This window comes from Canis lupus, chromosome 11, assembly GCF_003254725.2.
Source record: "Canis lupus dingo isolate Sandy chromosome 11, ASM325472v2, whole genome shotgun sequence".
NCBI classification, from domain to species: Eukaryota; Metazoa; Chordata; class Mammalia; order Carnivora; family Canidae; genus Canis; species Canis lupus.
Window position 1 is genome coordinate 69,999,303 of NC_064253.1, and position 27,267 is coordinate 70,026,569.

The window sequence follows — 27,267 nt, forward strand, 5'->3', positions numbered from 1 at the left end:
GTGGACAAGGCGGGGCCTGCGGTAACGGGGCAGGGGCCCTGGCACCCAGCTGCCAGCTTCGGGCTCAGGAAGTGCCCGCACGGAAAGGGTTGGAGCTGTCGCCCTCCGTCCTGGGACACTGAAGCCGGAGAGGGGCAGGGACGCCGGAGGCCACACCACTGGCAGGCGCCAGAGCCGGGGGTCACCACGGAGCAGCCCCACCTCCGCGGCCCACGGGCCGCCCCGCCGCCGAGCCTGCGCTTACCTTTCTGATACTGGAGCCACAGCTGCTGCTGGACCTTCTTGCTGGGGAAGTGGATGAGGCAGGTGAGCTCGGAGCCGTACAGGGCCTCGGCGACGTAATGCGAGCCGTAGTGCTGGATGAAGGACAGCAGCTCGTCCCGGCTGCTCTCCCTCGTCAGGATCTTGAGGACGTTGGTGAAGCCTGGACAGAGGAGGAGCACGTGGAGGCGGTCAGCCCGGGGAGGCCGGGGGCTGGCGTCACCACGGGCACCTGGCCGCGTCACCATGGGGTCACCTGATGGCGTCAGCACAGGGTCACCTGGTGGCATCACCACGGGGTCACCTAATGGCATCACCACAGGGTCACCTGGTGGCATCACCACGGGGTCAGTGTGGATCTGGTGTCACCACGGGTCACCCGGTGGCTGCCGCCATCTGAGTGCGCACAGCAGCCGCCCCTGGCCGCCCCGCAGAGGCTGCTCTCTCCCGGGGACACACGAGACACTACTGCCAAGAGGGAACCGACCGCGGAGGAAGGCCTCACGCCTGGCCACCGAGATCACGGGACCTGAAAGTCAGCGTGAGGAAGTCAGAGCCGAAGTCTGTCCCGTACAACTGAGGAGCACCACGCACATGGTGGTCTCGCCCCCTTGTTCCGGGTGAGCCGAAGCCCCCACACGGCAGCCCCCACGGTGCACACGAGCAAGTCAAAGGTCACACTGGGAGCGATTTCCTCAGTCCTCCGGGCGGAGCCGCTAGGATTCCAACCCCTCTGCTCTCACTCGAAACACACACGAGTTCCTCCGACCGCAGCCCATCACCCAGGGCTCCAGCTGTCCCCAGAGGGACCCCGGGTTTGCCAATCACCCTATGTCCTGATCTGATCCCCGGCCTGGCTTACCATAGCGCTGCTTCCCTCCTGCCTCCGTCTCCACCTCCCTTGCACAGTGATGTCTCTCTCCTGACATCTCGAGGGCCTCCTTGCTGCTCTATTGTCCTTGGTCCCATGCCAAGGACACCTAGGCCCTCAGAGCCTCACACGGAGCAGCATGGGAGTCACTCCATGACTGCAGCTCCCCACCTCTCTCCTTCCTCCGACAGGCAGGTCACCTAGCTGTTGGGCCAAGAGCCTGAAGACTCGTGGGAGCTCCTCCCGACCCTGGATGACCAGTTCCCCAGTGACCTTACCTGGTATCCCAGGCCTCTGAGGGCATCGCCCACGAGCTACCTACATCAGTCTATACTTCCAGCCACAGCAAGGGCCCACACAAGTCAGCCCTTGGGGCCCAGCCGGTGAGAGAGATTTCCACCAACCTTTCTTCACGTACAGCCCCCAAACTGCAAGGCGCACACACATACACAGCGCCGTTCACCAGAAATGGGCTCCTCACCTCCTCCTTACGTCATTCCTGTGCTCTGAGTCTCCAGAAAGTCACCCCCCTTACCACCTCCCACAAGAAGCTATTCACACAATCCAGGCCAAGGGCACCGACTCTTTGCACCTTCAGTGGGCACCACCTTGAAAGCAGAAGCTCTCCTCCACTTGTCTTTGACTGTGCACATGCACCCTTCCCCACCACCACCCTAACCAGGTACGGGGCACGGCGCCGGCACACGGCGGGGACACCAACCGCCACTGTGGCAAGTGCAATGGAGTCCGCGCCACGTCAAAGTAAAATGTCAAAGAGCCAGCGAGCCCTCCTTCAACATTAAAACTGAGCTCTGATTTGCCGACAGCTGCCTTACAAGGGGGTCCTCAGGAGCATCATCCCTGATTAATCCAAGCTGATAACACCTCTGTAGTTCTAACAGCAACACTGCAGTCGGATCCACAAGTGAGGTGGGAGGGTGTGGGGAGGTGGGGGAAACAGAAACACGCCTCAGAGAGTGGATGCTTGATTAGGACAACCCCTCTCCACCCACCTGCTAACTCATGCAACTGCGTAATGAATACGGCGGTGTTCATCGTGACATTGCTTCTCTTAAATAACGAAGAACGCCACCACGGGGATGGCCTGTGGCTCTTTTTCGAGGCAGACAAACCTGTGATCGAATCCCTGCTCTCCTCCTGTTTGGCCCCTTGCTAAGCTGTGTGACCTTGGGCAAGTTAGTTAACCTCTCTGACCCTCAGTTTCCTTATCGGAAAAAAGGCGGGGGGGTGGGGGATGAATAATGTCTTCCTTGCAGGACTGATAGAAATCCTAAGATACGAGACATCATAAAGTGCTTATTAGTCAACGTCAGCAGTAATGACCAGTTGTACATCCCGATGGGACAGCCCTCTGCTTCCCGGGCTAAGAGTCTCGTGTTCCTCATGAACAAAATGATACCGAAAACAGAGAAGATAAGAAAAGAGCTGGCAAATGCACAGGAAGCGCCCAGACCATCACCCAAGGGCAGCGTCTTGAGTAAAAGCCAGAGTAGAAAACCCCCTCTTTTCCAGAGTCCTCCACTCATTCTAGATTCTTCAGTTTTCACTTTTCTTTTACTTCTTCGTCAAACAGAAGTATCGACGATGTGTTGATGGTCTGTTAGTTACAGGGGCCACAGGAACGTAGGCTCAGGGACGGGCGGGGCCCACTCCGAACCCCCAGTTCTTGGGTCAGTGAGGGAAACACGTGGCTCAGATACGAGTCAAGCACACGAGGGCCTTAGTACAGGGAGTTGCACGGGATTCCTGCAGAAGCAGGGAACGCGGGCCGGGCCGGCCAGTCCTGCGGGATGTGTTCTGGGCAAGGAGATCCAGGCCCAGGGAAGAGCACGTGCAAAGTCACAGAGGCACGAAAGAACACGCCCCGTCCTAAGAATTACAAATCGTCCCCGTCCGCCGAGACGCAGGGCTCGTGCAGGCGGAGCGTGGGCAGTGTGTGCGTACGTGTGTGGGAGGGCAGCGTGTATAGGACACCGTATCGCTGTGTAGGGCAGGGGTAAGAACGAGAATCACCCAGGGGAGACCAGAAGAACGTAGTCCGCAAGCCTGAAATATATAGACTGTACAGGCGACTTGGACTGCCATTCAGCCCCTCTCCTAGCCACCCTTCCCCACACAGCTAGGATGCCCCTTCCTCCAGGAAGCCTCCCTGACTCCTCGGGACACACAGCTCCCTCCTCTGGGGAACCGCCGCCCCACTATTGCACAGAACCTACTGCATCAGGATGTCACTGTCTGTCTGCTTGTCCATGCACGGTCCCCGTGAGCCCCTTCATGGCAGCGAGGGCATGGCCTCGTTCCCTCAGCATCCCCAGCCCAGGGCCCGCACACCCTCAGTGCTTGGGAACGCGTGCTGCGTCACCCCAAGCCCCCCGCTGCCCGGGCGGCGCTCCTCACCTGCTGAGAGGGTGATGGTGCTGAGCTTCACACGGTAGAGGTTGCTTCGAACCCGCCACTGCTGCACCATCGGGTAACCCATGGCCTCGTCGTACCTGACGTCTCCTGGAGGACAGAATGAGAAGGTGACGGGTGGCCTGCGTTTGGGGAGCACTCACCGAAACCGCTGCACCCCCCCCCCCCCCCAGCCCGTGTAATAACCACCGCTTCTAAGTGGGCCGAGGCCCAGCCTTGGTGTGCAGGCCCTCCCTGGAGCCAGCAGCTCGGTCTGCACCTGCCTCCGGGCCTCTTCCCGGCCTCTGCTCTCAGCCCCGACCCTGCTTGCACAGACAAAGCCAAAGCAGATCTGGGATCCCGCGTAACCCTGCGGGCAGCTTGCCACGGGTCATTCGACAGCTCGATGCCTCGGTTTCCCCTTCTGACACTACGGCTCCCTAGGCTGACATTCCTTCAGAGGCGCATCGTGAGACTCAAGGAAGGCGACAGAAGCGGGAAGCCTTGCGGTGACCTGGACACCGTGCAGGCTGGAGGCCAGCAAACCACAGCCCGTCCTCCCAGTATCGCCTCCGGGCCGCCTTCACACGATGCCCGCGGCGTTGGGTGGGCGCCTTCGGGCCCCGGGCCCCGGTGTTCGCTGACCCCTGCACAGCCCATCGTTTTCTAATGTGAAATCATGGGACATGCCTAGGGATCCCATGAGCTACACCTGCCCAGACACAAAGGCTCACGTTTCGAGGAAGATCAAGTTAAATGAAGTTAAGCAAGATCTTTAAAACTCTGTGTAATTTCTTAGCACCTCGACTAGATCAATACGCGTCCTAAAGCCCTTGGAAGGTAGTCCCAGGCACAGCATTTTGCAAACCTTTTTGACCAAGGAATCACGTTTTTCCAGAGGGTTCACGGGGCCTCATGGTCCATAGAGTGCATTTTTTGGGGGAAACACAGGTATAGACCAAGCATAAGCAAAGACAAGAACAACACGGCGTCGGCAAGTGGTTAGCTCTGGCCGGTGAGCGTATTAAAGGGTCTTGTTTTCTGATTTATATTCATCTGCATTTTCTAAATTTTCTGCTCTCAGCATTGAAACCTCTCTTTTGTTTACAATCAGGAGGAAATACATGAGAAAGAAATGCCAGTCACATCAGCAGCTAATATGATTGTTGTTACGTATCCTCTGCAAGCTGCAGGCACATTTTCTGTCCTTTTCTCTTGTCCCCTGGTGAGGAGGCACTTAAGGAGATATTTGATACCAAGATTAAAATGAGACTCTCATTGGAACAAGTGATTTCTTCCTGGATGTTACTGCAGTATTAAAGTTGTCCATTAGCTGTCAACTTTTTTTTTTTTTTTCCCCTCCTTAGCCTTTTCAGGAATAACAGAATTTTTTTTGTAAGAAGCTTTCATTTTAAAGTAAAATATTCATGATCTCCAACTATCTGTCTCCCGGAGCGAGCTTGTTTTGTTATCAGAATGTCCTCTCTGTTTATCTCCTCTGCCTGTCCCGGCCTTCCTCCGAGAGAGGCCGGGGAGAGAAGGAGAACGGGTGGGGGAGGAAGACCAGACACCCGTGGCCACGTAGCCTCCGCCCCACCCGTCGGTGGTCGTCCCGAGTCCCTGCAGGCTTGGGCCGGTATTGGCAAGAGGGGCCCATCCTCAAGAGAGGGAGGCAGCGCATCCCGGAGCAGGCCATGGGTGTAGCTCATGCGCTGGGTGCTCTGATGTCCAAAAGGAAAAAAAAAATGCTACCCCTTTTCTTTCTCAAGACACTCATAGAGCCGTCATCGTTGCCTCTCACCCCCGCTAAGCAGTCATCACTTTGCCCTTCACTTCCTTCCATCCCTGGTCCTTCCCAGATTCCAGCCTGGAATATGACCTCCTCCAGGGGGTTGTCAGCTTCTATGAGGTTGAACTCATGGTCTTTATTATTCTCACTCCTGCAGAGCCTAGAACAGAGCCTGGGTCATAATAGGCTCGCAACGAACACCGAGTTCCTGGCTCACCTCCTCACCTGCATCCTATTCCCCTGGTCCTTACTCATCCTTGACCCCCATGTTACCCGACTCTTACCCGCCGAAGATCAGGGGTAAAACGAAGCTCTGCAATGGAGGGAGGTGTTTTTCCTGGAAATTACTTTTTTTTTTTTTAACTCTAGAAATGTAACAGTTTCCTTATTAGGATGTCTCCAAAGATCCTCAGATCAAAACAAATAACCGCAATGATTTGTGCCACTAATACAGAACCATGATGCACCGAGCATCTTACACCTACGATCTCCAGTACTTACCCAATGCTCAAAAATAACTTAAAGTCCATATTTCAGAAGAAGAAACTGAAGCTCGGAGAAGAAAGTGCTCAAGAGCACACAAAGATCAGTGACAGATCCAAGGTCCTTCCTGTCAGAGCACCGCACCTACCTTCCCATGGACCTGGGTCATATCTGTTTTAAGGGGTGATGAGCTCCCTATGACTGGGGGTATCCAAGAGGAATCAGCACTCAGGGGGGATAGGACAGGCCTGATTTCTTCATGGGTGAAGACGATTAGACTAGATGCCCTTTCCAGCCCCTGTCAGCTCTGAGATTCCATGATCTTATGGGAATTAAGGAAGGCACAGCAGTTTTTAGACAGATTTTACAAAGCATTTTTGTATCTAAGATTTCATTTGATCTGTATCTGGGCCCTTTCGGAAGGAAGCCAGGTCAGGAAGGTGATGTGGGCCAGCGGAGACAGCATCAGGACCCACGGGGCTGCACTCCTGACTCGGCCACAGACACACACTAGTCATGTGGCCTGGGACTAGTTAAATGCTCTCTTTAATCAGTTTACAAGGGGGGTGGCCTGGATTACGACGGGGACGGTGCACGGCCCTGGGGAGGGGGGCCCTCAGCTCACGTGGGGCCTCCGTCCTGTCTGTATCACGCGGCGGGAAAGGCTCGTGGAGCTTCCAAGGGCTCACGAGCAGTGGAGGGGGTTTGAAACCCAAGTCTGCCACATTGCAGGGTCATCCCTGGGGGGCATTTCCCTCTCGGTGAGACGTCAATCACTCGTCAGGGCCACCATTCTCCCTGGGCAGTGGTTGAGCCACCCCAACATCTGCATCACAGAAGCAGAGCCAGGCCCCTTGCATCCTAGGGAAGTCCCTCCAGAAAGGATAGGAGAGGAAGGGGAAGAGGATGCAGGGGAGCAGAGGACATCCCGGGAGTGGGGGGATAGACTATCTGGAGCCCCGGGGGAGCCTGCAGAAGACAGCTTCCTGGGGATGGGGAGGGATGGAGGGGGAGGGCTGCAGAGCCAAGTGGAAGCCAAGCACAGAAGTCCCGGGGCCGTGGCACCTGGGTCTCATCCTGACAGGTGTGCTGCGTGACCTGGGCTGGTCCCAGTCCTCTCTGAGGCTAGATTCCTTGTATATAAAACAGGAAAAATAATACCCACCCCACAGAATGGCTCAGCGCCCTTGTTCGAAATCAAGTTGTGTAAGAAATGCCTGCAAAGTAAGAGAGGCTCCTGGTCGAGGGGTCCAGGGATTTTACTTTAGGACGATTTAAAGATTAAATGGAGGGAAAGAAGTCAGACAGAAAGATAAACAGTGCACGGTCTTAGGTAGCGGCTGAAAAGGTCGAACTCATAAAAGTGGAGGGCGGGATGGTTGGGGGTTAGGGGAAACGGGAGGCGTTGGTCAAAGGGTGCAACGGTCCAGTTATGGGAGATGAGGACGTCCTGTGGGTCGAATGCACAGCGAGGTGACTACAGTTAACGTGCTGGGGGTAAATGAGGCTCAGCTCAGAGTCGGGAGTCTCAGGGGATCCCCTGGTTCCGCACAGCCCACCGTGGGAGCCCCCAGCTTGGCAGGTCCCTCCCGCACCCCTCACGGAGGCATCGGCCTGGAGAGGCCCGTCTCGGGGGTGCTGAGGCCTGACAGCACCTGCAGGCCAGGCGTGTGGTCGGGGGCTGGGAGAGGTCTTACCAGTGAGCAGCTGGAGGTCTGGGAGGGGCTCGGAGAGGACCCCCCGGCACTGCTCCTCCACCGGCAACGGGATCACCAACAGCCCATCGGCCAGCTGAGGGAAGTCCTTGATGAAGTTGTTCTCCCTGCGGAGAGGAGCACAAGGACCGCCAGATGAGGGAGCGGAGGCTGCTGGGGCCGCGGGGGGCCCGGAGCCACACACACAGGCTCAGAGCGGGTCCTGGCTGCCTTGCCCCTGGCCCCCCGAGCCCAGCTCAGAGCACGTGGCCTGAGTCCTGACCCACCGTTCACGAGCCGTGGGGTCCACGGGAAGCTACTGGTCCACTCAGGACCTCGGGCTCCTCGCTATGACGTGAGAGCTCAGGGTGCCCGGAACCACTTAACGGGACAGGGCTGCCAGTTGCTTAAGACACAGTCTGATGCTCCACAAACAGTGCGTTTGGCTGCTAACCGCCCCCGCTGCATAAGCAGTGATGGGGGCGAGCCAGAGTGGGAGAGGACGGAGACCAGCGTGGGGTGCATGGAGAGGAAGGGCCGGGAGGCTTGAAAGAATGGGCGTCTGCTAAAGTGGAAGGGTCCTAAGGGATCTTTTGGATCAGACTCCTCCTTTTACAGATGGGGAAACTGAGGCCCAGGGAAGGGGAGCAACTTGCTCTCAGATGCCCACTGCCCCCCGCTCCGGGCGAGTGCTCGTTCCCCGGGCCATCCTGGGAAGCTCTGTTTCCAAGGCAGTCCTCAGGGTGGCCTCAGGGGACTGAACCCTGAACAAAGGGAGTCTTTAGGGCAGGTGGGATGGTCTCGGTGCACCCCACAGAGGCAGGCATCCATCGTTTACACAACAGACCTGCCTTAAAATACAACAGCCTGCCAGGAGAGGTGGTAAGCTTCCCGTTCCTGAGAGTGTGCAAGCAGGGACCTGGACAGCCACTTGGTAGGAACAGTTTCGGGGGCATTTCTGCATTAAAATCTGACATTTGGGGTCCCTTCACATTCCGAGACACAAATTACAGTCTGGAGAAGAGGAGGAGGAGGGGAGGAGATAGACAAAGGGAAGAGGGTATTCATCACTTCACTCTGCCCCCTGGAATGGGCCACTGTGACATGAAAACCAGAAAGAGGAACACCCAACCAGGGAATGCCAAGGTGATGCCTCCAGAGCCTGGATCTCTGGCAGTTCTCAAGCTGCTATGCTCTGTATGCCACGCCCCGCAGCACGCACCTCACCCTAGGCATCTGTCAACACCCCCCACCGCCCCCAAGATGCAGGAGTGTAGGGGGGGCGCAGCTGGGTCACTTCCAGCCTGTAGGCCATGCCCTGTGGCACACACCTCACCCTAGGCATCTGTCAATGCCCCACCCGACTACCCCCAAACTGCAGGTGTGTGGGGGGCGCAGCTGCCTCACTTCTGGTCTGTATGCCACGCCCCGCAGCACGCACCTCACCCTAGGCATCTGTCAACCCTCCCTGCCCTCAAGATGCAGGTGTGGGGGGGGTGGCACAGCTGGGTCACTTCTGGTCTGTAGGTCACACCCCATGGCACACACCTCACCCTAGGCACCTGTCAACCCCCCCCACCTGCCCCCAAGATTCATTCCCTTGGTGAGTACCCGCCCTGTGCCTTGACTCCTGAGCACCCCTTGGGGGCCAGAGGAGGAGACATCATCCCCATTTTTATACCCATCATCTTCATCCCCATCATCATCATCCCCATCTTCATCCTCATTTTCATCACCATCTTCATCCCCATCTTCATCCCCATTGTCTTCCTCATCTTCATGCCCATCATCACCATTTCATCCCCATCTTCATCCCCATCATTGTCCCCATCTTCACCTCATCATCATCATCCCCATCTTCATCATTCCCATCTTCATCACCATCATCTCCATCATCATCCCCATCTTCATCATCCCCATCTTCATCATCATCCCCATCTTCATCATCCCCATCTTCATCATCATCCCCATCATCATCCCCATCTTCATCATCCCCATCTTCATCATCCCCATCTTCATCACCATCATCTCCATCATCCCCATCTCCATCATCCCCATCTTCATCCCCATTTTCATCCCCATCTTCATCCCCATCATCATCCCTGTCACCACCATTGCTCACAACATCCAGAATCCTCATCAGTTGCTAGGGCCCGGCGCCGTGCTCTGTGTGCGTCTAACGGCTGAACCTTCGCAGCAAGATGGCTGTTAACTGTATCCTTTCTGCAGCTGATGAACACCGAGGCTCCGAGTTCAGAGGGGGCGAGCGTGCGGAGGGGAAGCCGGGTCTGGGGGTTGCTCCCGCTAGGTGGGCGGCGGGCACGAGTGTGTGCTGGGCGCGTGTGTGCACGGCGGTGCACTTCTAGTCGCCCCACGTGCTGTTGCGTGTGTCACAGCGGTGCCCCCCCCGCCTGTCCAGGGCTGCGCGTGTACGTGTGCACACCTGGCCCAGCATCACGGCTGTTCCTAGGCGCCTGGTCAGCATCTGGTCTGTTTGCACACCTGGGCATGCGGAACTGCGACGTGAATAGAACAAGGGAGGCTTCTGGGGCCCTGGGAGTGCCCCCCAAGGAGCACGTACCCTTGCCAGGGTTTGCGGGACTGCCGTTCCTCCTGTCTCCCCCGAGCGGGGCCTGTGGGGATACAGCTCTTCCCACAAAGATAAGGCCGTGGGTAGGGTGTCCCCTGCCCTAGGCAGCCGAACACATGCACGTGTGGGGCCGAGCTGGGCCCAGGGCCTCACAGGGACTGCACCCCGCCCTGGTCCTCCAGGTCTCCTCAGCTAACCCGGGGACAACAAACGAGCCATGCGGAGGAGGCAGTGGGCCCGGCTCTCAGGGACACGGGGTGGGCTTCATGCTTCTGGGGCCGTCCCGGGAGACCCAAGCATCTGCGCCCCTAGCAGGCGAGGGGAGGCAGCAGAAGGTGCCAAGGGCTCTGACCCCCGGGCCCCAGGTCTGCCCACACCACACCCCAGCTGCTCAGCCAGGGCGGACCCCGCAGACCCCCATCATGTCATCTGGGAAAGAGGATGACGCGTTCAGTGGGCCTTCATGAGATGGCAAGGCGCACGGCAAGCACGGCCTTTCCGTGAGCACCCGCTGTGCAGCAGGCTCTGCTCCGAGCCGGGACGTTTGTCCTCTCCCAACCCTGAGAAGCGGGTGCCGCTCCGTGCAAGGCTGAACAGGTGATGCGTGAGGCAGATGGAGCCCCCGGCTGGTCCGGCGCCAACGCTCCCATTCCTTGCCCCAGTGCTCAGGTGCGGGGAGCTGTTGAAGCCAGAGGAGGAGCACCCATGGGTGCACTGCGCCCACACAGAGCGCCGCGCATGATGACCCAGCCGCACCAGGGGCTCTGCTGTCCCTGCAACCTCCCCCGTCCTCACGCCGGCGGCCGGAGCTGAGCACCCCAGGCCAGGGGGGAGGCGGGGGCTCCGGGCCGTGCGGTGCCTCCCTGGGTGCATGCACCCTGCAGCTGGGGAGACCGAGCTGAATGCAAACTCCTTTGCTTTGGTTTGGTTGCCACTTCCCCATTGTGTGTGTGTGTGTGTGGATCCATTTGACATCTGCCCTGGCACCGCTTCTAGAGGCAGAGCCACTGTCGTCAGCCCTATCTCTCTGCGTCCCGGCAGGCCAGCCTCCACCCGCTGGGCCAATCTGACCCCAGGGGGAAAGCACACAGCGGCCACCAGAGGATGGCTGGGGGCCTGGCTCCCGAGGAAGGTGCCCCCCCCCCCCGACCGGAGCTTTTGCCAGGAAGCGGGGAGGATCCCGAGGAAGCGCTGATGAGGAGGCTGGGAGTCCGCAGGCCAGGCGAAGCCGGGTGAGCCAGACCCCAAGGGCACAGACCAAGGGAGGCTGACCCTCAGGCCTGGGCCCTTGGCGGCCGCCGGGGGATGGGCCATGCGTCCTGCATGGCCGCCGCCAGCAGAGGGCGCGCAGGGCCTTTGCATCGCCCAGCTCTCTGGGGAGGTGAGCACCGAGGGGAACTGCACCACCGAGAAAGTTCCACCAGGCCCAGAACCTCAGAGGGAACCCAGACAGCTGCTTCGGAATCCGCCCCTCACCCTGACCTGGGAAAAGGAGGCGTGGGGGGGGGGGGCGGCGGGGTGCTGGCTACATGCAGTTGGCAGAAAGTGGATTCAGATTCTCAGGGCTTGTGTGCATGCATGGTGTAGGAAAAAAAAAACCTATAAGACAACCACTCCTAATAATAGGAAGACAGGAAGAAGAATGAGCAATATTCATTTATCAATCACGTTGGTTGATCATCAGCCACCGCCTAGACGGGGCGCGTGTGTGTGTGCACGGGATCTCTGCACGGGAGCTCTGTGACACAGCTGCCCTTATTCCCATTTTATGAATAAAGCAAAGGGCCCTCAGGGAGGTGAAGGAACTCGCCCAGCTGAGGTGCAGTTAGGACGTGGACAGTGGCCAAGACCACCTGGAGCCGGGGGGTTGGGGGTCCTAGCCCAGCGCCTGGGACGCAGCACCTGTCCAGTGGGTCACCCGAAGTCCGAGCTCCTGGTCCCTGGGACAGCCTGAGACCAGGCGGGTCCGCTGTTTGCCATCAGAGTGGGTGCGTTCTGGTGCCCAAGATGCGTCTGCATGCGTGTGTCTGTGTGTGCGCCTAAGTGGATGTCCTGTTTCAGTGACAGGGGCCCTGCTTCTTTTCTTTCTTTTCTTTTTGCATTTTTTTTTTAAAGACTTATTTATGCCAGAGACAGAGTGAGAGAGCACGAGCAGTAGGGGCAGACGGAGAGGAGAGAGTCTGCAGCAGAGTCCACGCTGAGCGTGGCACCGGACACAGGGCTTGGTCTCAACTGTAAGATCACGCCCTGAGCTGAAACCAAGAGTCGGCCTGCACCGACTGCACCATCCAGGGGCCCCGAAGGCCCTTGTTTCTTTGGACAAACATCTCCCCCAAAATAGCCACGAAAAGAGTTCCATCTCAGTTGATGTCATATGAAAACGATTAACCAAATTTTTAAGCTAGCAGATCCTGGGCTCTGGGGACTCAGGAGAACTCTGGGAGTGGGAGGTCTCGTTCGTTCCACGGGCATTTAGTCAGGCCTCTCGTGCTGCAGGGGTGGCTCTGCACACGAGGACACAGCAGTGGACAGGAGGCTGCCTCCGTGCACGAGGACCAGGAGGGAATGCGAGCAAGGCACGGGGGTCCGCGGGGCCTTCGCAATCTAGCCCCTGCCTACCGCTCCGGCCCCGTGCTTTGAGCCCCCGGCCCCTCGGCCACTGTTCTCCAGCTACACTGACTGCGCTTATGTTCCTCTTGCAGGGCACACTCGCTTCCTACAAAGGGCCCACTGGGGATTTGCCCCCTGTCTGGAAAGTTCTCATCCCTGCCCCCTGCCCCCTGCCCCCGGCCATCACCGACTGGTCATTCGAACTTGAGCAATCTGCCTGGGACCGGTTCTCCCGTCACGCTCTCCCATAGCATCTGGCTCTTTCCTTCCATGAAGAGTGAGCGTCCCAGCTCCTGACTGTCGATATGCTCATGGGGACCTTGCTGGACACCTACCTACCTTGGCCCCTGGACTATGAGCTCTGGGGGGGCCAGGACCGGGGGTCCCTGCCTCTGTGCTGCCTCCCCAGGGCCTAGCACAGTGCAAACTGCGTACAAAGTGGGTGCTCGATGAACACTCCATCTAAGGGATATTGGGAATTTGTTCTAAAATTCCAGCTCTTGGGAAGCCCGGGTGGCTCAGCGGTTTAGCGCCGCCTTCAGCCCAGGGCGTGATCCTGGAGACCTGGGATCGAGTCCCATGTCGGGCTCCCTGCATGGAGCCTGCTTCTCCCTCTGCCTGAGTCTCTGCCCCCCTCACCCCCTGTGTCTCTCTTAAATAAATAAATAAATAAATAAATAAATAAATAAATAAATAAATAAATATCTTTAAAAATAATAACAAAATAAAATAAAATTCCAGCTCTTCCACATGGAGCTTCCACCCAGAGATTTTCCCTCTTCCTGAGTGCACAGGTGCCCGGCTCCTATATAGCTCAGATAGGAGCCAGGGGCCCCAGAGCCCCCCCATCCCTGAGCTCGCAGGGACCGGGTGGGAAAAGGGGAGCTCTCTAAGCAGACGTTGATCAGACCTCCCGCTCTTGATGGACCCATGTGTACGTGTGTGCACTTGCGCTGGGGCGGAGAAGCCAGGCAGGGGGTGGGTGAGGGATGCCAGCAGGAAGCAAGAGGCCCAGGTAAGAAACCACCTCCTCTTCCATGTCATCATCTCAATTGCCCCCCAGGTGGAATAAAACCTTCCAATCACTTTTCCCTCATTGATCTTGTTTGTGATTAGATCCCAGAGGTGGCCTTGGTCTGGCCTTGGTGGGCTCAGAAGTCCTCAGACATGGATCCACATGCTGGCTGCGTGGCTTTGGGGAGGTCACTTCCATTTCAGGAACCTTAGTGACCTCACCTGTAAAAACCGGAGTAAGGAGTTTGGGACTTCAAGGGGGTTGGGAGGAGGATTCATGGTCCCATGTCCTGAATCCCACACTAGATCCTGAATCTCTTCGAGAGCCTCAGAGGACCCCAGACAGCACCTATTCCTAGCAGAAGCCCCCTAAGCATCTGTCCAGTTGTGTGCAGAGGTGAGAGGCAGGCCTCTTCGCCCTCCACGCCACCTGCACCCCACCTCTAAGGGACTCTGACCTACAGAGCGTTTCCACGGAGGAGGCACCTTGTCTAGCTCCACTCGCATCAGCCACGCAGACAAGAATGACAAGCAAGGGAAGCTGGGCTCCTCCACCACCCTCCCCACCCCTCCTCAGGTCTTCCCTCCCTCCTGCCCCAATTTAAGAATATGTGTGAGTGTTTTGGATACATTAATACACAGCCACCAGCATGCAAGAGCCGATCACCCCTCAGTTCTGGGGAAATTAGCATTTAAATTGAGGTATTTCAGGGAAGTAAATCATCCCAGAGCCAGCCAGCACTGTCTGCAGCCCTTCTTAGTGGAAGGCAGGCCGGGAGCTGTGGCCTGCAAGCTGGTGAGTCTGCAGGGAGCGGTTGGTCTGCTGTCCCTGGCTCTCCCCAGGCTGCCCACAGCCTCTCAAAGGGCGGCAACGAACCCCCACCACGAATGAGGACATCTCCTCCGGTTTAAACAACGCCCCATCCCTCACCTACGACTAAACTGAGCCTTTCTGCCAAGTGAGAACAGTGTCCATGGCTGTGATGGGGTTTCCTCTGGGATCAATGAGCTGGGATGCTCATCTCGGCTCTGTGGCTGTCTAACTGGGGGTCTGGGGAAGCCACTCCCCACCCCCGGGACTGGGAGGGGCGAACGGTTGGTACAAAATATTTGGGTTTCTCTGAACCCCAGATGGAGAGGTAGTGGGCTGGATCCCATAGCCATTCTGCAGGTGCCGGAGTCCCAGAAACTGGCGTTTAAAGCAAAGCTGATGCCCATCCACGGACACCCTCCAGCCCTGCCCTTCTCCAGGAGCAATCCGAAACTGTTCTCCTGAGATCTGCTTCTTACGTAAGGATCTTTGTTTACGCTCTCTGCTCAAGCCTAGACTTAGTCATTCTTTAGCACTCAGCCTCTCATCATCATTCACTCATTCATTTGCATAACCAACAAATCTGCATCATTACATACCAGGCCTTGGGGATACAGGGACAAGATAGACATTGTCTGTCCCCAAGCTCCCACAGCCTAGTAGGAGATACATGTATACAAATGCTTCTATATACGGGTGCAAACGTGCACAAGGTGAATAATGGTTTTGAAAAGGTTAAAAGGAAGCATTTTTCATGCCCCATAAATCATATTTGTCTATGGCACCCCACCCACTAAATCAAAAAGCACTCATCCCTTAGGTAGAAGGGCAGATACCATCTAGAGAAGAAAGGGGGTCACTGCCCAGCTTTGCATCTCAAAGCTGACTTTGTAGTGTCTTGAGCGAGATAAGAGTTCTGAAAGCTGCCCTGTGCCAGAAGTGAAGGTCCCCTTATATATCAAAGCCAGGCCTGGCTGGCTCAGATCATAGCGTCTTATTTTAATGTACGGATGGTAGAGGCTCTGACCTCAGGGGCGTTGCCACCAGATAGGGAAAGGACGGAGGAAACCCTTCTTTCTGCCAGCAGTGCTGGGAGGGGCCGCCGAGGAGAGAAGGTGAGGGTGCGGGGGCAGGAGGTCAGACCCAAGGGCAGACAACCCCTTTCTGGACTATTAGAAGTCAGCACCCCCCTCCCCACCCACCCCAGCCTCGAGGGCAGCGCCTACAAATGCTTACGATACTGACAAGGGTTTGGGGCAAGCCCCAGGGCAGGTGGCAAGCCCCGGGGCAGGTGGCAGGACCTGGCAGCCACCCCCAGGTCGGGGGTTAGTCTGAGGGGCTGGGGAGCCCCTTTATCCAGCAGGCCGACGGGAGCTCCCAGGAGACAGAAGCAGTGGGTGAACAAGCGGCTGGGAGAAGTCAGCCTCCAACTTTTGCACCCGCAGGATGGAGAGAATAGAGCTGACCACACGTCCTGGCATAGCCCCCGGCGCCCGTGGGGAAGGCCACCTGAGATTAGAACAAGGGGGCTTCGGAGTGTGGGACGTCGTGACTTTGGACTTGGCCTTAGATTCTGGATTCTGGCACAGATCCCTTCTCCGAAGACCGCCCCAGTGCAAGGGGGCTTGGAGCCCAGCTCCAGTAAGAAATCACGTAAGGGCTCCAGCAAGCACCCAGCAGGCCACGTCTACACCACAGTCCTTCCGCCGTCCGCACCACCTGAACCCTGAGGCCAAGTGGTGGGGGGCGTGCTTCGGGAGGAAGACACAGGGCTGGTCGGTGAGGAGTTCGGCATTGAATGGACTAAACAGTTTCCCTAAAGAGGATGCTCTGTATCCTTAATTGGCAATTTGAAATACTTTTTTTGCTATCAGTGGAATGGAAACTGGTGAGAAAGATTGTATCCGTGGTAGGAGATGAAGAAGACTACAGAGTTTCGCATAACTGAGTTGTACTGGGAGGACAAAGTTTAGATCTTTTACTGTTTAAAGAGATGGTTAGAGGTTGGAGTGATAAAGTTTAAGATTCAAAAAAAATAATAATAATAAAGTGAAAGTGTCATAAGGGAGGCTCAGAGACCAAGGGAGTACCGAGGAGGGGCACTTAACACAGACGGGTCAGGGGAGGAAGGCTGCCTGGAGGAGGTGAGCCTTGACTGATGGGGAGGGGTGATCCAGGAAAGAGCGAGGAAAGAGGGCAGAAAGAACAGCACGTGCAAAAGTCCAAAGTGGGACGTGTGTGTGTGAGAGAGAGAGAAGATGGAACACTCAAATAGCACATTCTGGAAATGAAAGAAACTAAGATTCAAGATGTCAAAGCATTGAGTAAAAAGCAAAGACAGGGGCAGCCCCGGTGGCTCAGTGGCTTAGCGCCGCCTTCAGCCCAGGGTGTGACCCCGGGGTCCCGGGATCAAGTCCCGCATCGGGCTCCCCGCATGGAGCCTGCTTCTCCCTCTGCCTGTGTCTCTGCCTGTTTCTCTCTCTGTGTCTCTCATGAATAAGTAAATAAAATCTTAAAAAAAAAAAAAAAAAAAAGCAAAGAGGGGCTGGTGGAGGGGTCAGATCTTACGGGTCTTCAGAGTGATGCTAAGGAACACAGGCTTTATCCTGAGGCCGAGGAGACCCCCACTGCAGGGTTTGAAGCAGGGGAGCAATAGTGTCTGGCCAGAGCTTTCTGGAAAGACAGGCTGGCCACAGCGCGGGGGATGAGTGGAAAAAGGAATAAGGCTGGAGCGAGGGAGAGCTGTCACGGGGCCTTGCAGCAGCCCAGACCAGCAGGGTGGAGGCCGTGGGACAGGGTATTGAGAGCAGACACAGCAGAGACACAGAAGGCCAGCTGCAGCCCGCTGCCCGTCAGCAGCTGCACGTCGGGGAGCCAGGCCCCCTGCCCTGAAACGCCAGAGCTCTCCAGCCCGGTTTTCACTCCCCTTGGCCGGAGAGTGGCCCAGGGTGTCGTGGCCCATCAGGAAGTCCTCATCTTCTTCCTGCATCTACCAGCTGGCGGCCCATCTCCGCGTAACTGCTATGTGTGAGACTCCCAGGGAAAACCCCCAGCGTTCTGTGCAAGCTCTGCCGCCTCCAGAGGGAGGCTCCCAGAGCAGCCTCTCGTCCTTGGCAGGACACAGTTCACGACCTCCACCCTCTGGGCTGTTTTAGGGATCATGGGTGCAAAGTCACCTCACTGGCCCTGCAGTGCATGGGGCCATTCTTAGCTCAGCCGAGGCCCACAACAATGAAGAGAGAGGAGACAAAGGCAGGGCAGAGAAGTGATTTATGTAAAGGCTTCTGGGTTTGCAAGACCAGAAGAGTCTACACATCCATAGTCTTAACTTCCAGCCCAGAGCTGCTTCCACTTGCATGTTCTGGAGGGTCAGTAAGAATGGCCACACTGCCTGCCTGACCCCTCTGACCCGTGGGCTCCTCCAAAGCAGGGGCTGCGTTTGATTCTCCATGGCAACCTCCTCTGAGCCCTCTCGAGGGCTTCCCAGAGAGCCTGCATCGAGTCATCTTCTCCAGAAGGCATCTCTGAGCCCCTTCTCCTGCTTCCACAGCTCCTGACCCCAACCCTGACGCCAGCCTCTGGCGGGTGGGCTAGTCCTCTGCATGCCTGTTACCCATTCCAGGTTCTGTAGTTCTCGGTTGCAGGGACCTATTTGGCTGAGTAGCCTCTGCGCCCTCCTCATCTACACACCCTGCTTCCAAGGGTCTACGCAGACACAGGCCGCCACCCCTTCTCCCAGGGTCTGCTGCAACGGCCTGCCAATGAGGGCTCTGCATTCAGCCTTGACCCTCCAATTCATGTACCATCTGTGGCCAGAATGATTTTCTAAAATGGGGGTCCTAACTCACATGTATCACTGGCTCCGTGGATTAGTGTTCCGCGGCTTAAACCAACACACGCACCTGTTATAGTTCTCCAGGTCAGGTGTCTGATCATGGGTTTCGGGGCTATAGTCAGTCAGGTGTGGGCAGGGCTGCATGTTTTCTGGAGGCGCCAGAGGAGAAGCCACTCCCTTGCTTTGCCAGATTTTGAGACTGGCCACATTTCTTGGCTCCGGGCCCCCTTCCACCAGCATCAAAGCTAGCCAAGGCAAGTCCTTCTGGAATAGCCTCCCTCTGGCCTCCTCTCGTACCTCCCACTAACACTTTAAGGATCCTTGGGATGACATTTGGCCCACCTGGATAATCCAGGCGATAATCCCTTTATCTCAAGATCATCAACTTTATTTCTACTTTATACTTTTAATCACCTTAGCCACGTAACAAGGTAATGTATTCACAGGGTCCGGGGATTAAACGTGGACATCTGGGGGGGCATTATTCTGCCTATGATACTCCATCCATTCCCCCAGGAGAGCTTTGCTGAATCGTCTCTCTTCATTTGAGGGTTTGATACCCCTTCTCTGGGTTTCCACAGCACCCACCCCTCCCCTATCCTAGCATTTTCACACTGGACTGTGGCTCCTGGTCATTCACTGTCTACTGGACCAAGGGTGCTTGGAGGCAAAGACCACGTCTGTCTCACTTGCTGTCATACATCCAACCTTGACCCAGTGGCTGAAACACATACTAGAAAGCTCAGTAAGCCCTTACGCCATGAATGAATGAATGAATGAATGAATGCCTCCCAGCTGAATGGAAATGTAAAAGAGACACCCCATCCAGCTGTGGTACCGCAATCTCCTTTCGGTGAGGCCTGGGTCACTGCCTTATTCAGGTCTCCATCCCTATCCTCGTTCTTCCCTAGTTATATCTTGTATCAGAATAACAAGCATAATTTTTAAGCTAATACCGACTGATTCCTTACAATGTACTAGGCATTAGTCTAAGGGTTTTACATACGTCTCATTTCACACAGCATCCCCGCGAGGTAAGCACTCTTGTTCTTTTTTTAAATTTTTATTATTATTATTTTTTTAAATAAGGGAGCAGGAGATGAAGAGATTAATCAGTGCACAAAACTAGTAAGCTGGACTTTGAACAATTAAACTCCATGTTCTTAAAGACGAGGCAAAGCTATGCTAGTGATGTTTAATTTCGCCCCTAAATGCGAGGCTGAAAAGTCAAAGTCAGCTCGCTGAAAACACCAGTGCTGGCTGAATGTGCCAGATGGATGCCCACATTAATGACAGTAACTGCTCTTTATTGAAGGCACACCAGCGCTAGGTGCTCTGCAGGCTTTGTTTCTCACTTTTTTTTTTTTTTTTTTTTGCTACAGACTGAACGTTTGTGTTCCCCCCTCCAAATCCCCGTGTCGAAACCCAATGCCCAGTGTGATGACACCTGGAGGTGGGGCTGTTGGAGGCAATCGGGTCATAAGGGTAGGCCCTTCGTGAATGGGATTGGTGCCCTATGACCGAGGCCCCAAGAGCGCCCTGTCCCCTCCGCCAAGCAAGGAAAGGTGCCGTCTATGAACCAGAGAACAGACCCTCAGCCGACACCGAACCTGCCAGCACCTGGAACTTGGACTTTGCAGCCTCCAGAACTTGCGGAAATAACACGTTTGTCGCTCAAGCCGTGCTGTTGATGGTAGTTTGTTACACAGCCCCACGGACGAAGACACCGCTAATACCTCGGAAAGTCGTTATTCTGACTCTCGATGGTGGAGGCGAGGAAACCGGACCTCAGCGAGGTGAGGTCACGTCCCTAGGCTCACACGGTCTCCTGCCCCTCCCGCATGCATACGCAGGTGTGCACGAACATGCGGACATGCACACACTGTGCAGCCTGGGAGACACGTCGCACATGCCTTCCCTCTCTAAATGCAAAACCATTTCCACCAGTGGCACCAAACTCACTTAAGCATTCCAGGCATGGCTGCTACTAACTCCTGCCCCGGTAATTGCAATCCCTGAAATTGAAAGAAATTGCAGGCTAGAGAAACATTATCTTCTCTTCATCCCCTTCGCCCTCCATCTCCTTGCCTGGTGTGTCGGCACAGGGACTCCTCATTGTGTCCTGATGCCGGGAGCAGGCCGGATCACTGTCACTGGGGCCTCTGGAGCTGCTTGCCCAACTTGTCCCTCCAGTTCTCAGGGGAGGGAATCAAAGGCCCCCATAGGCAGGGGTGGCGAAAGGTCGACATCACTCGGCCCAATCTCTGCATTTTTTTCTGACCAAGTTATCTCTGCTTTTCAGATGCTATTACGGAGATCTAAGGAGAATTAGCCTTGGCCCAGATCTACCAGAGACGGAGATCCGGACCTACAGGCTGCCTCGGAACCCAGATCCGTAGGGTCTAAGTGAAGAATCCCTTTGTCCGAGTGGCTGCTGAGGCTTGGAGGGAGGAGCACACTCAGACCTGGTCACTGACTCTCTATAGCCACAGCCCCAACTGCACATCGAGGTTTACAGTGCCCCCCCGCCCCGATTCTGGAAGGGTATAGCTGCTTATATCACAGTCAAAGGCAGAAGCCGATATCCCCGTTCCCTTAAAAACATCTCAATTGCAAAAAATAAATAAATAAATAAAAATAAAAATAAATAAAAATTAAATTAAATTAAAAAAAATCTCAATTGCAAGGCACCTGGGAGGCCTGGCCTGGTTGGTTACATGCTTGCCTTTGGCTCAGGTCATGATCTCCAGGTCCTGGGATGGAGCCCCGCCTCAGGGTCCCTGCTCAGCCCGGAGCCTGCTTCTCCCTCTGCCCCTCCCCACCTACCCTTGCTCTCCCTCACTCTATTTTCTCTAACTCAAATAAATAAAATCTTAAAAAAAAAATCTCAATTGCAATTAAGATCTTCAGATTCTGGTTTTCAGGGCATTCTGTGTCCTCAGGGCACCCTGACCCCTGCACCACCACTCATGTCCGTCTCAAGGGTGCAGCTTAACAGCAGACACAGAACAGGTGTGCTAAAGCACTTGCTGAATGAGTCCAAGGGTGAATCACAGAGTGTCTGGATCCTGGGGTGTGCTCTCACCATTCTTCACGTACCTGGACAAGGAGCCAGGTCTGTGAGGCTGTGCTGCGTGGCCTTCGGCAAGCCCCTTCCCATCCCTGGGGCGTCTTTTAAGCCCTGGGGTCATGTGTTTGGTGAAAACAGGTATCCCCTAATGGCTCTAGCACAGATGGCTAAGAGGAGGTCTGGAGAAGGGGAGCCCTGTCACGTGGCACATGCGTTTACACCGTGGTTCAAGCCCCCATCCCTTACATGGCTCTAGCTAGACAAAACCCTGAACCGTTTCTGGGCCTCTGTTTTCTCATCAGAAAAAAATGGGAATAATCATCATCCATCCTAGCCCTACATACTTGCTGTAAAGATTAAAAGAGCCCATGGTCTGAACTGCTTAGATGAAGGCCTGACAATAACAGACTCTTGATAAATGGTAGCCAACACGGCTGTGGAGCAGTTTTATTTAACATTCTCAAAAAGCCTGTCTTGAATAGGAGTAAGATGCAAATTTTAGAGCTGGGATGAACCTCAAATTCTTTTCTTCTCCTTTCCAGGCAGCAGACACAGCTTGTCCAAGTCACATGATGGGACTATAATGAGAACTCAGGACAGGTGGCTACTAATTTGGAGTTGTTTCTATCCTGGGATTTTTTTTTTCTTTTTTTTTTTTTTTTTGGCTGGTGGACTTGATTTGTTCCTAACCTCACACACTACCCCTGATACCCAGGAGAGTCATTAATGCTAAAGGCAGTGTCCCCAGTGCCATATGTGGAACACCTCTCTTCTTATCACAGGGCGCACTGAAACCGTTGTGCTGTGTCTATGCCCCGCACATGGGGGGCCGAGACTGGATCTTCTCTCTCCTTCTCCAGTTCCCAACAACACATTAGGTACATAGAAGACTCTCGAAAACATATGTGAAATTGAACCTCCAGTAGGTCGGACTCCACATTAAATGTTAAAAAGGTATTTCAAGACTGCTAACTTTAGGCAAAGAAACAGAAAAAAAAAAAAATCAAAGACACATTTTAACTAATCACACAGCATCAATGCATTTATAGACTTGATTCCTGGTAGTAGTTAGAAACTTTTTCTTTTCTTATCTTTCTCCTTCCCTCTCCCCTCCCTCCCTCCCTCAGTCCCTCCCTTCCTTTCTTCCTTCCCTGTTAACATTTAAAACCAAGCAATGAGGTACATTTTAGAATCAGGACATGTGGTCCAGGAACAGCTGTTTCTGGCGTGAGTTTGTGGCAGGGGTCATATCTCTGAAAGTCCTTCCTTCCCTTTGTCTTTCCCCTTCTCCCTGGGGCACCTCGCAAGTCTTTCCCATATAGCCATCTCTAATGAGCTTTACAAAATGAGAAACCTGCTGCAGTAGAAGAAAATCTAATAGCAATTGCTTTCTTGTTTGCTCGCTCTCCTCTTGCTTTCTCCTTTTTTATATTAGTCATTAGCAACAGAGAAAGAAAACACCCAAAGGCAGTAGAAAGGCAGCAATATTTGCACGTGCTTTCTGCAACACTGAGCTAATGAAGAACCCTGACCATCCCTCATATCCCTTCTTTTTCAATATCAATAGATCCAGCTTCAGTTACAGCCAAATGCAGACCCCAGCTAGGGTGGACATTAGCTAGTTTACATCATAGCCAAAGTGAAGTGTGAGTACTCTTACAGGACAACTGGAGGGGATCCCTGGGTGGCTCAGTGGTTTAGCACCGCCTCCAGCCCAGGGTGTGATCCTGGAGTCCCGGGATCGAGTCCCACATCGGGCTCCCTGCATGGAGCCTGCTTCTCCCTCTGCCTGTGTCTCTGCCTCTCTCTCTGTGTCTCTCATGAATAAATAAATAAAATCTTAAAAAAAAAGAAAAACAAAGGACAACTGGAAATGGGTTTAAGTATTCTTTAAAAACAATGGATGTTGTGACTTAAAAAAAAAGAGCCTAGGAAAACAAAAATCTAAAAAATGAGTATGATTTTGGGTCTTTTCAAAATGTGACACCAAACTATTATTCAGTTCAGTTCCCAAGACCCGAGCTCTAGCTTCTAGCCTTGCTAGTTACTGACCATGTTGTCGCATGGCCATATGACATTGGCCAGGCTGAGCCTCGGGCTCGTCTGTAATAATCCTGCCCACAGGCGCTGAGAATGGGTATTAAACTCCACTTCTTACCGGGTGTGTGATCTTGAGCGAGTTAATTCATTTCAGGACCCTCAGTTTGTAAAATGAAGAATCAGACTAGTATTTACAATTATGAGGATCGAAAGGGATAAGGGATCTAAACAGCCTGGTATGTATGTAACTGTGTGCTGGCTTCTGTTCATTTCCCAGTAAGAAGGGCCGGGTCAACGTCTAGCCTCTGCCTTTTGGATAGACTTGCCTCTGTCACTGAATCAACTTCAGGTTCCTCATTTGTAGCAGGGACTAAATAACGGTGCTGGTGATTCTAAGCTGTCATGGAGTTAAATGAGAATAACAAATACAGAATGATACCTGTCACAGCATCCTATGCATTCCATAATGTTAATTACGTTATTAATTATTATTATTAATAACAGGAATGTGATGCCAGTTATTTTTTTTAATATATATGGTTGGGGGCACCTGGGTGGCTCACTCGGTTAAGCATCTGACTCTTGACTTCAGCTCGGGTCATGATCTCAGGGTTGGGAGATCGAGTCCCATGTCGGGCTTCATGCTCAGCAGGGAGTCTGCTGGAGTTCCTCTCTCTACCTCTGTGCCTCCCCTTGCTTGCACACACACACACACACACACACACACTCTCTCTCTCTCTCTCTCTCTCAAATAAATCAATAAATCTTAAAAAAAAATATTACACAGTGTTAAATCCCAAAGAATCAATAACAATGGCAACAAAAAAATTCCTGAAACCAATAAGTGATTACGGCAAAAGCACAGAATATAAGGTCAACATATGAAAGTCAAATTCTTTCTTATATGATGGAAATGAACAGTTGGAATTTGAAATTAAAAGCACAATACACAACTGATAAATTATTGAACACTACATCTGAAACTAATGATGTACTATATGTTGGCTAATTGAGTTTAAATTTAAAAATCCCACAATACCACTATGGTGGCATCCAAAAAAATTGAAATAGGTATAAATTAGCAAAATGCATACAAGATCTGTGTAAGAATAGCTTCAAAACTGATGAAAGAGATAAAGAAAATCTAAATAAGTGGAAAGGTATTCCACGTTCATTTTCATGTAGTTAAAATGTCAGTTCTTGCCAAGTTGATCTATAGATTTAGCACATCCCAATCAAAATCCCACTAAGTTATTCTATGGAGATCAACATACTAATTCTAAAGTTTACATGGGAAGGCCAAAGACCCAAAACAGCCAAAAATTGAAGGAGAAAAACAAAGTTAGAAAATTGGCATTATCCAACTTTAAGACTTATTATAAAGCTACAGTAATTAAGACAGTATGGTATTGGTGAAATCACAGACAAATAAATTAGGGAACAGAATGGAGAGCCCAGAAATAGACCCAGAAAATCTAGTCAACTAATCTTTGATAAAGGAGCAGAAGCAATTCAATGGAGAAAGGATAGTCTTTTCAAAAAAAAATAAAAATGGTGCTGGAACAAATGGACATCCATGTACCAGCGGAAAAAAAATCTAGACACAGAACCTATACCTTTCACAAAAAATCTGACCCCAAGGGAATCACAGAACTAAATATAAAATACAAAACTACAAAACCTCTAGAAGATAACATCAGAGAAAATCTTGGTGATCTTGGGTATGTTGATGCATTTTTGGATACAACGCCAAAAGCACAATCCATTAAAGAACAAAAAAAGGATATGTTGGGCTTTATTAAAATTAAAAACTTCTGCTCTGTGAAAGACACTGTTAAGAAAACGAAAAGACAAGGCACAGATTGGGAGAAAATATTTGCAAAACACATATCTGATAAAAGACTTGCATCCGAATTACACAGAGAACACTTAAAATTCCACAATAAGAAAACAAACAACCAGATTTAAAAAGGGGCAAAAGAGTTGAGCAGACGTAGCACCAAAGAAGATATAGAGATAGCAAAGAAGCTTATGAATACATGCACAACACATGTCATTCTGTAATTGCAAATTAAACAACCATGAGCTACCACTCTGTAACTGTTGGAAAGGCTACAGTCTAAAGCACTAACGACACCAAATGCCGGGGAGGATGTGGACCAAAAAGGAAGAGCTCGTCACGGGTGGGAAGCCAAACGGTACCGGCCCTTCGGCAGGTAGTCTGGCAGGGTTTTAGGAAGCTAAACATGCCCGTACCACACGGTCCTGCAATCACGCCCCTTGATACTCACCCAAGCGAATGGAAAACACGTCTACACAAAACCCAGCACATGCATGTTTACGGCAACCTTGAGCGTACTTGCCAAAATTTGGGAGCAACCGAGCTATCCTCCCATGAGTGACTGGATGAGCAGACCACGGTGCACCCGTGAATGCGATCATGTGCAGCAACAACAATAAATGAGTCAAGTGGGAGAAGAAGTTACAATGCACGTTGCTCCATGTAAAGAGCAGGTCTAAAAGGGCCACATCCTGTATGATTCCGGCTCTGCTGCATTCTGGAAAAGGTGGAGCTGGGAAAGCAGAGGAAAGATCAGAGGCTGCTGGGAGTTGGGGAAGAGAGATGGAGGGGTAAGTAGGTGGCACCAGGGGGGCTTCAGGACGATGGAACTCTTCTGTAGGACACTGTAATGGTGTGACATTATGCATTTGCCAAAAACCCACAGAATGTACAACACAAAGTATACCGTGTTAAAAAAAAAATTTAAAAATGTATACCGTGTGCTTTACTTAATATTGTGTCAATGTTGGCTCATCGATTTTAACACAAGATATTAACAATGGGAGGAACTGTAAGGTGGGGGGTAGCGAGGGGAATGATGGGAACTCTGTACTTTCTACTCAATTATTCTGAAAAATCTAAGCGTGCTCTAAAATTCTGTTAATTAAAATAATAATAATAATAATAATAATATGCATAGGCAAGATAGCTGTTGCATTCACTTTTATTGGTCTAATGGCTTCCAACCTATTTTTGTAGATAACGTTGAACTGGAACAAAGCTACATCCATTTATGCATATATGGTCTGCGGTTGCTTTTGTATCAGAATGGCACCGCCGAGTAGCTGTGGTATAGTCTGTATGGCTCAGGAGCTGAAAAGATCTGCTACGTGGCCCTTTCGAGAAGATTTTTGCTGACTCCTGTTAGGGACTGTTAGACTGAGAAGTAGTTCAGTTCAATTACCTAATAAATTCTGGGATCCTTACTACCATATCATCCCAGGAGGAGCAGTTCCCCAGTCTAACCTCTCCAGCTGGTGTGAACTCCTGCACATTAATCTTGGCATTCAAAACCAGCCTCCGCTATTCCTCTGATTCTCCAAGCCCATTCTTTCTGACCTAGAAATATGATGTCAGAGTAAAACGTGGGCATCCACACACCGCTCTCGGCCTTTTTTTCTGGACCACACTTTTGATCCAATCTCAGCCTGCTTCTGAATTTCCTGGTTATTGACCTTTCTGTTCATACCCATGCCCCCAGATGCTGTTTCTGAGGCCAGAAGGAGGTACCCCAGCTATGGTTCTGGCTCCTTTTGCTCCACTTAAATTGAAAAGTAAGTTGACCCTTGAACAAGGCAGGGGGTTAAAAAGGCATCAACCCCCCTGTGCAGTTAAAAAAAAAATCTGCATTTAAGTTTTGCTTAAACTCCTCAAAGACTTTACCAATAGACTATGTTGACCTACAGTTGGCTTACACATAACGTAGTCAATGGACACATATTATGT

At 52.9% G+C, this 27,267-nt stretch overlaps 1 protein-coding gene across 6 annotated transcripts in view; it reads right to left on the reverse strand.

Moving 5' to 3' along the window:
* ASTN2 (astrotactin 2) overlaps positions 1-27,267 on the reverse strand; it is an 853,772-nt gene that overhangs the window by 233,534 nt on the left and 592,971 nt on the right. For all 6 annotated transcript variants that reach the window (XM_025432065.3, XM_025432067.3, XM_025432064.3 and 3 more), the window contains 3 exons: positions 7,514-7,638; positions 3,551-3,655; positions 245-424 (listed from right to left, as the gene is read on the reverse strand). In XM_025432065.3, the coding sequence (XP_025287850.1) occupies positions 245-424; positions 3,551-3,655; positions 7,514-7,638 (410 nt within the window). The remainder of the gene's footprint in view (positions 1-244; positions 425-3,550; positions 3,656-7,513; positions 7,639-27,267) is intronic.